Source organism: Malurus melanocephalus, unplaced genomic scaffold (assembly GCF_030028575.1).
Source record: "Malurus melanocephalus ecotype Western Australia unplaced genomic scaffold, MMel_1.1 scaffold_52, whole genome shotgun sequence".
In the NCBI taxonomy this organism is placed as follows: Eukaryota; Metazoa; Chordata; class Aves; order Passeriformes; family Maluridae; genus Malurus; species Malurus melanocephalus.
This window is the reverse complement of record NW_026623284.1, coordinates 1,096,795-1,111,091: the sequence shown is the minus strand read 5'-3', so window position 1 is coordinate 1,111,091 and position 14,297 is coordinate 1,096,795. Positions and strand designations below refer to the sequence as shown.

Here is a 14,297-nt window from a genome sequence, read left to right as displayed (position 1 = left end):
ATATAGAAAAAGAAATCCAAAACAACAAGAACAAAGCAAACCCAAACAATCCATTTTTCTTTTTTGTTTTAAARCTAAAATACAAAAATTTAGATTTCATAAAACACTTGGTGCCCTCTCTAGAACCAGCCTTACCTGGTGGGAGAGTGTTTGGGTCTATTGATCCATCTTAGAGATCCCAGGAATAGAGACCTTTGTAAGCTCTCTGCTGGCTTTAGGTTTGTCATTTGGCAGTCACCACTGCTGCTTTTAGCATTGTCATAAATCAGTTAATTTCTGCCATTTGGATCTTTCAGCAATACTCTGCAGAGACACTGGTTTAGCTGTTCAGCAGGATAATAAATTCTAATATCTAAGCAGACTGGAGGAGAAGCAATGTGTTGAGAACACCAGTTACAGATTATTGCCAGTAGTGCAGAGATGACTCTGCAGACTAAAATCTTCCCTTCAGGAATTTTTCTATTCAGGGCATTACTCTCAAAATCACATTCACCACAACATTTTTGCTTACTCCAGCTTCACACTGTTCCCCCATGAATCCTCATCTCCCTGGCCCTTCCTTTGCACTTTTCTTTGTAGAGCATCCACACACACCCACTCAGCAACACAAACCATTTCATACAACACTGGCACAGCTCAGACAGGACTTCTGAGCATCCTACAACCCCCATCCTGCAAATCACCAAATGGTGCAAAATTTGGGGAGCATGGACCTGTGGCTAACATGCCTCTGAGTAAAAAAGTGCTTTTATAAACCTGAATTGGGTCCTTTGCACAGTGCATTGGGTCCTTCATTCAGTGTCTCACACTGTGCCAGGGAAGCTTGTCAGAAGTTCTGATGGATTAACAAACAAATTTATTGAAAGGTTCTGATGGATGGAAACCATTCATAGATCAGTGTCTGAAAAATTGACTCAAGACCTGTTTTCTGACATCAGTAGAAGACTTTCTTGTCATTTTAAACTAAGAACATGACTTCAAGCCTCCCCTAGMTGATGTGTTTATTATTTTGCTCACAATAAACCTCAAATCAATTAACTCACTGGGCTAGAAAACCCTAAACTAATTAATTTTTAAAAGTGGCATCTCTGTTCTCCTTGGCTTTGACAAAGGAAACATGAGCTCACTTTGGTCAAAGAGAAAGCATCACGGAAAGATTCAGCTGCACTACACAGATTCAGGAGAACAGGAATTAGAGCAGTGTCATAGGTCAGAATTTCACCATTTCCACAGCAATTTCACCTCTGTCAAACTGCAAGTTCAAAAAAAGGCTTCTTTCTAGATCACCTAATTTACATGGATATTTATTTGACTCAGTATGGTGATGGGGAAAAAGATCCTAAACCTGGCACCATGCAGAGCTTTATACTCTGCTTTTCCACTTTTCCTCCTCCCAGGAACAAACTGTTTCTAAATTTGCTGTACAGATCAGATGGGCCAATGACAACCCCACTGTCAGATGATCACTACACAAGTTGAAGGTGCTCCAGCCCCTGAGTGAATGCAAATAGATGATCMGGGTTCTCCTTGGCTGGATCATGACTCTGCCAGGGAGTGCTGSAAGTGAGGAGCTGCTAAAGCAGCTGCTGGAAGCTCATGTGATGGCTCACAGCAGCTCAGCTTTGACACTGCAGTGCCTGCCCATGGCTATTTCCCATACAAATGGGAATTTTACCTTCAGCTGGCTTTAAGGTCAGTGAGAAAATATACACGTGAAACCAGGGAAGAAATCTAGAAAACCATGCAGGCAGATAGCAGAGTGTGCATGAAGTCTATAAAAGCCTCTCAGTCTAATCACTGGTTATCAGCAGGGCTCTCCTTCAAGGTGTTATCAAAGCCCCAAAGGCTGCAAAAAGCAAAGGTTCATTTCCACAAAAATAAATTGTGACATGATAGTGATCAGCTCTTTGCCCTCTCACAATGCACAGCAATTTACCTTCATTTTTRTGGGGCCTATTTTATTTTCAAAATCAGACCAAGCTCAGTCATAACTCACATTGATCCAAGAAGGGCTACAAAAGAGCTGGCCTGAGCCTGAGATTTAACTGCATTTTACCCATTTTGCTACACACACTGTATTCCTCAATCCATGCAGTTTTCTGCCTTGTGATCAGGTTCTTTCATTACATATTTTTCCAGATCAGAAAACCGATTGAGTCAACATTTATCATGTTTATYCAGCATTTCCCAGGCACTTGATCTAATAAGCTGAAACCCCATGATATCTGTAAAGCTTGGATCTGATACCTTAAGTTATTACTACTCCTCCAGACTCTAACCATATAGCAAAAGAGCACAGATGCATKATGAATTTTCAGTGGAATTATGACAAGCATTCGCTTAGGATCAGAAAAAAGCAATGTACTTTTAAATGTGCATCCACTAAAATAAACAGGATTTCTCCAGCACTCATAAAMAAATACTTGCTTAGGGACCAAAATTTCTGATTGATCAGAATGGAAAGTGGACACATAGATATAATTRAAAGTCTGCTCCTTCATGTATTCTTGGATTTGTAAAATACAGATAGTTAGATATAAACAGCCTACAACCACAAAATTTTCCCCTGCAATTTATTTCCAAATAATTTTCTGAAATTAGACAGCTTGAGACAGCAAAACGCTCTCTTTAGCTTTACTATTGCTTACATTGCTGCCTGTGTGGAAAAATCACCTGCACATCAGCAATGCCCTTCTGACCTCTTTTATCAAAAGACACAAAGAAGAGCAGCAATTCATCAGCCTTTGGAGATGTTCAAACTGCAGTTTCTATTTCCCCTTCATGCCAGCAACAGTCTTGAAAAGAGCAAATATAAAGCTAAGGTCTTGTCAATACATCACAAGAAACAATAATTTGGTTGTTATTAAAGTGTTTGATTATCTGTAGTCAGCTGAAATCCCAGGAAAGAGATGGAAAATGGAAATGAATCTGGTCATAGGTCTGTCTCATACCCTACAGATGAAAGTCAGAGACTAAAAAAATTCCTTTTTTTTTTTTTTTATTTTTAATTTTATGGTTGCATCTAAATCATTAGGAATTTGAAGACAGTCTGAAAAATCCTTCTTTCTTGGACAGAATGGGGAGGAATATAAAAGCATACTGGATGTACTCCTCCTATGCAGACAACACTGACCATAGGAATCGAAGGTGAAAAGGGAAGCACACTGAAAGATATCTTCAAATAAACTAAGAACAATCACTGTAGGCATATTTTAACCAGACAAAWCATCTGCTGCTGACAGCAGATGTCAGTAACTGGCAGGAGAAATGGTGCTGAATGTGGCTGGGTTTTGGCCATGTGTGTAGCACCAGCTCAGTTGCAGCAGTGCTGACACATTTTGTCTGCAAAAAGTCATTTTTCTAGTGTAGATGAGACAAAAATGAACAGTGTTAGTCCCCTTGTCTGCCTCTGAGGGCACAGCAAGCTTGAAAAAGGATGATTAGATGTCCCTGTACACCAGTACKGGAAAAAAAAGTAAGACAAACAGCTCTTCTCCTTTCCCAGGATTTATGGGATGACTGTGGAAGAGTCTCCACCACGTTCCAAGGTGGACCTGGACTGAGCAGCCCCATTCTCCCCCAGCTTGCTCCCCTTGTCCTGCACAATAGTCACAAACAGAAATGAAAGATGCCTCCTGTCCCTTCCCTCTGCATCCCACCTGCCTGCCTGTTCAGAAGGCCTGGGGATTGTGAATAAGGGGGAAAACCTGGAAATGGAGTGGCCTCAGCTGTTCAGAGTCCTGGGACAGGATGGAATTGATGGCTCTCTGCGGCTGTGGTCTGAAGGCTGGGAGGCTCCAAGACTGTRGGATGCATGTATGGATTTAGCAAAGAAAAATCCAAATGTAGATTGCAGCAGCTGGCACAGGAGGAAGGACATCCCATTGCATGATGCATTCTGCAGGAATATTTCTGAAGAGTCATTAGGAAATTACTTGAGGAAAGAGAAGATGAAATGCCTGCACCCAGCAGCCAACCCTCCACAACAGCCTCTCCTGGCCTAAACTCCCTTCACTGCAAGCTGTTACCTAAATTCCACAAATATGGAGGAAAATATTGGGAGGGGATGAACTTCAGTTTAATGCTTGAAGAAAAAATTTAGCACAGATCAGCTACAGTCCAAAGGCGTTCAAGGCAGCAGAGCACAATGTGGCAACAAATACACTGCAGGGTTTTCCCTACTTCTTCCCTGGGTCACTGCAAATGAGAGCTACTTGCTCCATCTATGGGTAAAAATTAGTACAGTCATAGGCTTTTCTCACAGAGGGCATTGTCTGACCACAAGATGTTCTACAAAAAAAAAAAAATATCAGAAAGAATAAGGTATAAGACAATCATTCTGCCTTGCTTCCCACAGTCTTTGAAAAAAATGCCATCTGGACCTTTATTGTGGGAGCACCAGGAGTCCTCCTTATGGATTACTTTGGGCACCACAGTTAATAGTATTGAATTTCAGAAGGAGAAAAGCTATTAGGAGAAACCAGAACTTAAAAATTTATATTGAGAAACATTTCCTTCCTCTAGTACAGTGCAAATTCACCATGATTCAAATCTGGCCACCAGCATCAAGTTTGAAAGCTGTGTAACTTTCAATTCAAACTTCAATAAGCAACCTTTAATTCTGAGCTAAATTTATCTTTTGATCCCATGCACCACAACCCAAACCTTTAGGTCAATGGAAACCTTTTAATTGATTTCCTCTGCTGGTAAAACTGACAGCACCATTAATGTGTCATGAGCGTTGCTGTTCCTTGAACCRAGTGTTTCAGAAGGGGGAGCAGCACTGGAAAATGCTCTGATGTCMTTCAAATGGGCACTCAGATCCATGGGAAAAGCTGCATTTTAGTAACTTAAATTTCATACAACCATCTACTTTTAATAAAATATTCAGGGTACTTGATTTTAGCCTATATTCAGGATACTTGGTTTTAGCCTATCTGCAGGTGTAACTCCCTAATTTCCACTCCGTAAAATAAAGCTCATTTATTTGTCTGTGAAGGGAGAGCGCATGCAAGGAAAGTGTCATCTGAATTGTGTTTCTTCCCAGTGCAGACCATTCTCCTGTGTTTACTTTGGATCCCCACTTTGCTTTATTGAGATGTGTCACTGCTTTCTCTTGGTGTTGCACCTGCTCAGAGGTGACACACACAGGAAATGCCCTCCCACCGCAGCCAGGACTCRATGATGTCTTACAGCAGCAGGTCCCGAGCTGCGCCCCAGAGAGCAGTTCATAAAGTTTTGAGCCACCCTAAAACTAACTGGGAAGCAGTTCCACAATGCCCATTTTGAAATTACTTTTCACAGCACCTCAAACGTGAACTTGCACCTCTTCAACTCACCCTTTCCTCCTGCTGTCCCTGAAGAAAATTTGTGAAATCAGTGTCAACTCTGCAGAAGCCTGCTGCAAGCTACAGGTCATACTGATGCAGTCATTTTTTCATATCCAATTAAAATCTAATTATTTTAATGTTCCATGGCTGCTCACGTGTCCACACTGATGACGTTGGTACTGAGCTGTACATTCCTCAATTGTGCAGGATTTTTTTCCCCTATTTAAATATGGGCTCAGCCTTGTCCAGAAGTGTGTCCTTCTTGGAGCCATCTGGCACAGGCTCTTTTGGATATRGGGGAAGCTCCCAGCAGCCACTCCTGTAGTCCTCCCACTGCCAAAACCTGGCCACAYAAATCCAGTGCAGTTACCAACATTATTCTCACACTGAATCCAAAACAYAGCACTGTACCAGCCACTAGGAGAAAAATTAACTCTATCCCAGCCAAAACCAGAACAGTGTACACTGTTATTCTATGCTTTGACGTCATGCCCAGGTCCAACATTTTCCAGTTCAACCCAGTTAATCTCTATCATCTTTCCCATCCTTTGACATACACACACAGTATTGGATTGTTGCAGGCAGCTCTGGATTCAGGTGCTGGAGCCAAACCTGCAGAARGCACATGGCTCTGGGAGGTGTAAGGTGGGCAGCACTGGGGGTGCATCTACCAAACACCACAGTGCAGGGAACAGCATTAGCAAATCGTCTGCACCACCTCAAAGCCAGGCTTAACTCACCCCCAATCCATAATCAGTTTTCAGTGGTCAGTCTAACAGTGCTGTTGCAAAGAAATTTTCAGATGAAAAAGAAATTTAAAATTAAATTAAGTTGATAATTAAATTTCAGAGCAGTTGTACAGAAATGCATCAGGCAAAGAGTTATATTGGATTTTTCTGCAGTGAACTTCTTGAACTGAGGGGGCTGCACCAGTGGCCAACCACACACCTCACCCAAAAATGTCACTGCAGAGCCTCTGACAGAGGGGGCTGAAGTGCATTTGTTGCAAAGGTGGGATGCTGAATGTGAAGCCCYACCCAGCAGTCCACTGCTTCGAAGTTGTACTTACAAACTACCTGAAGTGGCTGGTAGCCAAGTATGTGTTGTGGGAAGGTATTTTTCCTTTCAAGGCAAATCTTTGTCAGATCAGAGCTGTGAGGTTATGACCAGATACTGTGCTGGRGCAACCATAGGGAAAAGGCACAAAGATAAGCTCTTGGATATTGCTGAAACAAATGATAAAATATTGAAGATGTGCAAAAGCTTTAAACTCCCAGCCTGAAGTGGAAAATATTTTAAGTTTCACATCTGCAAATCACTTTCTGTTTTAACATTGTCCTATCCTAGATCTTCCTAAACTGTGTATATTCAAAAGGCAAAATACTTAGCTGGGAAAAGAGCAGCTACATGGGAAAGCAAGCSCTGTGAATACCACACATAGTCTTTAAAATGAAAACAAGCTAGGAAGAAGTTGCTTCCAAGAAAAACAAGGAATATGTGGAGTAACAGGTTAGTCTATGTTTTGAACAATGTGTGGGAGGAGGAAGTGCAGGGAAGACGGGGTATGTTATTWAAAACAAAGACTGCATCTACTTTCCCCCACATACTGCTCCACGATGACAGCAAAGGAGAGCACAACAGACTCCTTTCAGATAAAGTGGGGGATAAATAAAAACCCCAGGTTTCTGCAAACTTTTATCTGATTTTTTTTGTTGTTTTTGTTTTTTTGTTTTGTTTATTACAAATTGCCTGGATAAAATACTGATTTGCTATAAACCCAAAGAGAACACTCCAGTGCAGAATTCCCCAGAAGAGCCACAGCTGAGAGGGACATCTGCAGATCTCTGGTCTGATCCCTGCTCAAAGCAACTTTAAACTGGGGTGCTCAGAGCCTAGTCTGGTCAATTTATTAAAATCTGCCAGGGCAGCAATTTCACAGCCCCTCCAGACCCCGGCTGCCACACCACCCTATTAGAGAACATCTTTCCTACACATACCTGGAGTTTCCTTTGCTGASTCTTTCACTTTCTCTGGGCATCCCTGAAGGGCCTGGCACTGTCTTGTCCATAACCCCATCATGTAACTGAAGACAGCAAAAAGGTTTACCCCTTCTCCTCCTTTTTTCTTCTTCTTCCCCCTACACCATACATTGCAGCCCCTTGCCAATGCCATGGCCCTTCACTGGACAGTACGTCCCCGTTTCTCTTGTACTGGGGAGCCCAGAGCTGCACTCAGCACTGCTCAGCACTCACCAGCACTGAGCACAGGGGAAGARTKACTTTCCTTGACCTGCTGGTGATCCTCAGACTGCAGTCCAACACACAGTTTATTTTAATTTCAATGTAATTAACCCAGCACCAGCAGGGATGTAAAGGCAAGCAAACGCAGCGAATCCAGCTGATCTCAATGCAGGCAGTTTCAGAACTGATAAAGCAGCCTGAGTCCCATTCACTTTTAACAGTTATCACAAACTGATTGAGAAAATGGGATTTTAATCACATAGGTTGTGACAATTTTGAGCAGTGAAGCATTTAAACACCTTCAGAAATGTGGAGCCATGTGCTGGCTTAGCTCTTGTGAGAGTTCTTCAGCACAGCATCTCTGCAAAAGTCTGAAGTATCTGATCTGAGGACTGTTTGAGAATCTTGTCTTTCAGAAAATGCTGTTTAAGCCACAGAGATTGGTTTTCAGTGGCACACAACCAATTAACTTACTTTTTGTAGTACACAGGGTTACTCTATTTGCAAAGGAGCAGAATGCAGAAGTATTGCTTGTGGAAAAATAATAATACAACAGAAATGGTAACCCAYACTTTTATGGAAGTCCTGAAAAGCTTTTGCTAAATAAACTACAGTGAATTCTAAGAGTGTAATTCATTACTGCCCCCTGTTTAGCACATTAACGTGGCAGTGAAGGATAGATAACTCCATTAGACTCACTGTAAGAGAGTTAAACAGTTTGAAAGCATGATAAGAAATGTTCTGTTTTGTAAGAAGCTGTGGAAAGAGAAGGGTTATCAATTTAAAWATCAATTAAAATCAGCACACCCTTTCTGAGAGGCTGCCCCTCCTGCCTYAGGAACAAAAGCCCATGAGCACCCAAGCCCAGTGCAATTCTTGCAAGACTCTTGGAGCAGCAGGGTCATGGATATTTTCTGTTAGCTCAAATATAGCATGGCCCCATTCCAAGCCTGCTCCTGAGGCGGTGATGTGACCTTATCAAAAGGATTTTGCTGACTCCTTGAAGATTCCTTTATTTAATATTCTGTTGTACCTAGCTAGGACTTAAATAGTGCTGGCTTAGATAAGTTGATTACAAAGTCCCAGGATGGCTTTGCTCYGCAGTCTCAATTGCTGCTATTCATGCAGCAGAGAGCCCTTCCCTGCATACTCCATCAGCAGAATMCTGCCAATATTTAAATGCAATATTTAAACCTTGTGGACCAGCAAGRAGAGCTTAAATGGATTTTAATTATTGTGAAGTTTGAACAAGAGGGGAGCATGAAAAGCATACTTAAACTTCAAGCAGGGATGAATAAATGCCCTTGAATAGATGTTTAGAGCCTTCTCCAAGTCCTTCAGAAACACTGACTCTTACTTTCAATCTCCTGACGGTGTTTTAGAGAGAAGCAAGAAGTGGAAAARATACCATTTCAATTAACCTTCAGCAGCACTTCTGACAAACAAGAAGAAAAATCTTGTATGGGTGTGCATAAGCCAGTACAAAATGACTTGTTCTGATTAAAGCAATGCTTTTAAGAGAAATTCTGATGAAGAGAAATTCTGATGAAGAAAAACAAGAAGGTCCCTATCTATTGTTTAAAGCCACTGAAAACTTTTAATATATTGCACACATAGCCCAACACAAGTATATGCATCACAGTTCTGTACCTACACTGTCACAGAAGRTTTACCAACTATTTATCATTATTTCATCTGTTCACAGTCTGAAAACTCACTGTGGTCTGACAATCCACAAGATATTATTCCTCTCTTTCCCCGTAATTCTGCTCCCTTCCCAGAGCCACTAACCCCTTGTGCAGACCAGGATTGGTTTGTTGACCAGTGGGAAACTTCATTCAGTAAGAAAGTTTTAAAACTGAAGCATGTTCTCAATGCTGCTCWTTTTTGAGTTCTAGTAGGGTGTTAATAGTGCACAGGCTGCTGAAAAGGTAAAATCTGTGCCCTGCATAAAGCTATAAGTGCTCTGAACCATGGAGGTTTGCTATGCCTTTCATATTCCTGCAGAGGAGGTCAAACATTCCCTTAATGGTCATTTAACTGGAAACACATTTAATTTATTTCCATCCAGTAAAGGTCACTTTCCTTTCCTACAATAGGGCAAAGAAATATCAATTAAAAAAAATCTTTGGGGTCTACACAACCAGTAACTCCTGAGTGACTTCATGTCAGTGCCCAACTCTACCACACATCCCACAAATGTCTCCAGTTGTTCTCAAGTCCTGGCACCATTGTCCAACCAGCCACGGTGAAACCACCCAGAAAACCCCCACTAATGTGGACACAGGATTTCTAAGCAAAGCTTMGGAGAGTGATTTCCATCCTCAGCCCTGTCTAGGTGTCCCTGAGGTGTCCATGGCCCTGCAGGGGTCACACCTACTGGCCAGGACATCAGAAACCCACAGCACACGGTCAGGGAAAGAGATAACGAACAATTAGCACATGCCTCATCCGCACTTACTTCACTACCGCAGGGAAAGAATGGGCCAAGCCCAGAGGTACCGTGTATCTTCCTGAAATAACATGAGCAATTTCTTACTTTTTCTTGATCTGGAGAAAAACTTGATGCCCCCAGGAGAGGTAGACGGGTTAGAATTGGGGGAAGACTCTTTGGAGGAGGACCTGAAGATCCCACTGAAGCTCATTCGGCGTGGGGAGCGTGGGGGAGACTCCTGGTAGGGGAAGGGGAACACTGTTTTGGGTGAGCCGGGACTGTGTTTGGATCTCACAGGGGCAGAAACAGGGCTGGAAGGTCGGTTCTGGAGCCCTTTTGAGAAAAGGCCTTTTGAAGGACTGCCGGCTGAGTAGCTTTCTTCCACCTGAGGAGAAGGAAGAAAAAAGAAAAATCACCATTAATTCAGTTCAGTTCAGGCCATCARGATCTCCAAACTTGTTTCAAGAAAGCCAACTCCTTTTTGTTGGGGTGGTGGATTAGACAGAGCTCACCTTCCCCAGCACTTGCCTGCACTGACACACACGTGTGTGTGCCACTCCTCTGGCCTCATGCTGCCCCTTGCTCCTAATGACACCCTGAATTGCACAAAAACATGTCCATGTGTGCATACATTTTATTATCACAATTATAATGCAGGAATTTTTCTACTGCTTTTTTTTTGCCGTGCATCCCATTTCCTTTCTCAGACAAAAGAAAGAAAGATGACTGGCAGTGAATTTATTTAAGCCAATGAATGACCATGGGTAAGGAAATATGGTGCCCCAAAGTCTTTTTCACAAATTTAGGCACCCACCTACAGTACTTWAATCTCCATGCCATGATGTGGCTCAGCACAGCACACAAGCCCCCAAATGCYTGACAGGTCTCCGTGACACCGGCCACAGCCACAGCTGTGGGATTGCACCTCCTATCCCAAAAATAGAGGAACCATTTTAGAGTGATGACGTTCCTGCTAATTACCTGAGCTTGGATGTGACCTTTCTAACAGCTGTATCCCTTTTGGGAGCTGTGCTGGCTTTCCAGCAGTGTCAATATCTGTGCACAGCACAGATCTGTACTGTGCGGGCTCGCCCAGTGAGGGGGGAGAAAAGAATCCAGAAAAACAAACAATAAAAAAAGGAGCTAAGATTAAATTCTCCTCCCATACAATTAACAGAAGCTGACCCCAAAACCTCTGTGGGATTTGCACGTGCCTGGGCTGTATGTTGAGTTTATTTCCTTCTGGATGCACAAAGTACTTCTGTGGATATAAGGCTGCTGYTTTAGCTGGGGGCATTTCTCATGAATGAAGGGCTCTGTTGCTGGCAGAAGGCAGCAGTGGGTTTCAGGTCACCAGGGAATGCTCAAGCCAAGGCCACATGTGCTCACAGCCCCCTGCATGCCTCTCCTCTCYGCCCAATCACTCAACACAAAGCAGGAGGGATGGAGCAGGCAGTAGCTCCTACCTGGGAAGATGCTTCCTGATTTGTGTCAGTCCGGTTGGGTATGGGCATTGCTGCCATGGGAGTCATTTTAGGGAAAAATAGAATCTTTCATTAGGATGATTTAGATCATCATCATGATTTAGGTTTTCTTTCACAGGTGGAGGGGTATGCTCTCCTTTGGTTGGTGAAGRACTTGAGTGTATGAACCCAGCTAAAAATGGTCAGCTGAGTTCAAAAGTCATGCARATAACTGCCTTTTCAACATAATGTTTAGCCACAGCTCCAAAACACTGGTAGAAATATGTTCAAGCAGCACAATGGCCAAATAGCTGCTTCCTCCATAAACCCAGGATCCCACTTCTTGTAGTCCTTTCTGCATCCTGCACATGCATTTTGGACCAGCTCCTCTTTCCACATGGGATGAAACAGAGCTGGAGTGAGTCCTGATGTGTGGAATTGCAGAAAGGCCTGCAGAGATTACAGTCTCTCTTTTGGGAAGGTTTTTAACCTAAAAGGCAGTGAGTGGCACTTGGTCTGGGAGATGGACACAAATAGTGTGGGTCACTAGGAGGGGCACAGAGAGGTGCTGGCACAGCCGTGGTTAGATGATGAATTCTGCTCTGTGCTCCTCTGCACAGCACAGAGATGTCTGACAAGAGACAGAATGACTTTTTATCCCTGCATCCTGTTTCTGACTGTGGACAAAAAACGGCTCAAACACATACCTATCCGTTTACAGATGAATTAGGGGAGCAGTTGCCCTCCAGGGGACATTTTTGAAAAAAAGATAAATCAATTCTAACTGAAGCTGGAGCAACTACCAAAAGCAACAACAGGCTCTGGACAGTCTCCACAAGAGAAGAAAAAAGCAGTGTTTCATGCTTAATGCAGTTGCCTGAGGCTCAGGTTTGCATCCCAGGTCTGYCACAGATTCTATGCGCAGTCTTGAAAACTCATTCCAAATTATRCATCTATTCTGCTGTGAGGACTGCATCTCCTTTATTCCCTCTCTAAGCTCTCCAGCACACAAACTGTCTCCCAGTGAGTATTTATCAAGAATAATAGGGCACAGTCCCTCAACAGAGACCTGGAATAATAACCATACTATAGGAAATTAATATACAAATTGCACTTTTGTCATGGGTAAAATAGCCCCAAATGATAGCTTTTTCACAAAAGCTCATTAACTTTACTGAAATATCATCCGTAAATCATCTGAGACTACTTGTGTCTTGTTCTCTTCACAATTACACAGTCTAAGAAACAACCAAGTAACATAACAGCACCTCCCTTTGCATTGCAATTTAAACAGGTCTGCTGACAAATCTACTGCCTGAAAGCGAGCAGCAAGAACATTTTCTAGCTTGTTTTAATCATAATACAAATCTGCCACTGCTACTGTAGTTTAGGTGTGTTTTCAGGATGGCAAGTTTAGTATATTTTTTCCTGAAGTGACAAGCCATGACATTTGTAAAGCCAAGGACCTTATTCCAGCACTACCCTTAATGCTTCCTCTTATCTTTTTTTGCATGCTTGTTTGGTTAAAATGACACGCTGATAGGAGACACTTCAAAACCACTGTTGTGTCCTTACACACTAAAGCAATTTTAGATATGTAAAATGCCAAACAACAATTTGTCAAAAAGGTCAGTATTCSCTTGTAAATGCAAGTCAGACGTGAAAGCAAATTGTTCTCAAATTCTGAGCAGACGCAGTGGGATGTTTTTATTTACTGCAATCACAACCAATTGCCTTCATTCCACTGTGCCAGGCAGATGAATTAATTAATTGTCAGGGCACCAGGGGCACACTGCTAAATACACATGTGCATGCTACTAAATCAAAGGAAATTACTACATTAAATTCTTCCCCAGCCTGTTAATTACACACAGGTTAYGCCCACCATCACAGCGGGTAAATACCTGTGATTTCGCTTGGGGAATAACAACAGGATTGCTTTCTTAGAATAACATTTGTGGCTAATGGATTGCAAGTTTTAAAAGATGATTAGGTGCTTCTGCAAGTAAAAGCAGCAGCAACAACAACAGTTATCACAGCATATCCAAAAGTCACCAGGCAATGTTCATTTTCATGCTTCAGCTGGGAATGCAGAAGAATCTTTGCTGTGGAATAAACCCTATCATYCCAAGCAGACTCGGTGTGACAACTCAGGCAGTGATGCTAGAGGCAGGTTACACAGCTAGATCATTCATCAGCCTGTTCTTCATGCTTTTTGGACACATTTCCTGAAGCTATGATAGGCAGGTGGGCTGAAAACTCCCACATGTGCTTTGGAAAGATAACTATTCCCCCAGCTGAGCTGTAGTAGCAAAATAAAAGTATTACACCCTATTCTCACATCAGTAACCACTATGAATCACTTTGTTTTGGTCCAGGAGAAGTTGTAAAAGGGAGAATGGGCAGAAATATGAAACACCTAAAAAACAACATAAATACACAGAGTGATATGGCTCATTTTATCCCAAACAGATAATTGGCCTCTTGGAGATAAGGAATCCAAACACACAATGCAAGTACAATACTAATCAATGCACAAACAAGGTCTAATCAAACAAATTGAAAACTCCTTCTAACACTGTTCACCTAACTAAAAAARCCTCAACCAAGCAACAACAAAAACTTCCCTGTGTTGGCTTTGTGTGGAGCATATATGGGATCTTGGAGCTCTGTGCCCAACCCTGGACTCCTTAAACCTTAAACCTGGTTATGTTGGGGAGAAATGTCAGCTCCTGACCTTATGCCTGCAGAGAAGAGTGCAGCTGGAATAGGGCTAAATTAGCAGCCCAGTGATAGTGCCAGAGTAACCCTACCCTCAGCCTACAGCAAT

General features: G+C 42.5%; 1 protein-coding gene across 2 annotated transcripts in view; it reads right to left on the bottom strand.

Annotated features, from left to right (window-relative positions):
- Window positions 1–14,297, bottom strand: part of PRKAG2 (protein kinase AMP-activated non-catalytic subunit gamma 2) — a 209,617-nt gene that overhangs the window by 122,446 nt on the left and 72,874 nt on the right. For both annotated transcript variants that reach the window (XM_057365396.1, XM_057365399.1), the window contains exon 3: window positions 10,110–10,389. In XM_057365396.1, the coding sequence (XP_057221379.1) occupies window positions 10,110–10,389 (280 nt within the window). The remainder of the gene's footprint in view (window positions 1–10,109; window positions 10,390–14,297) is intronic.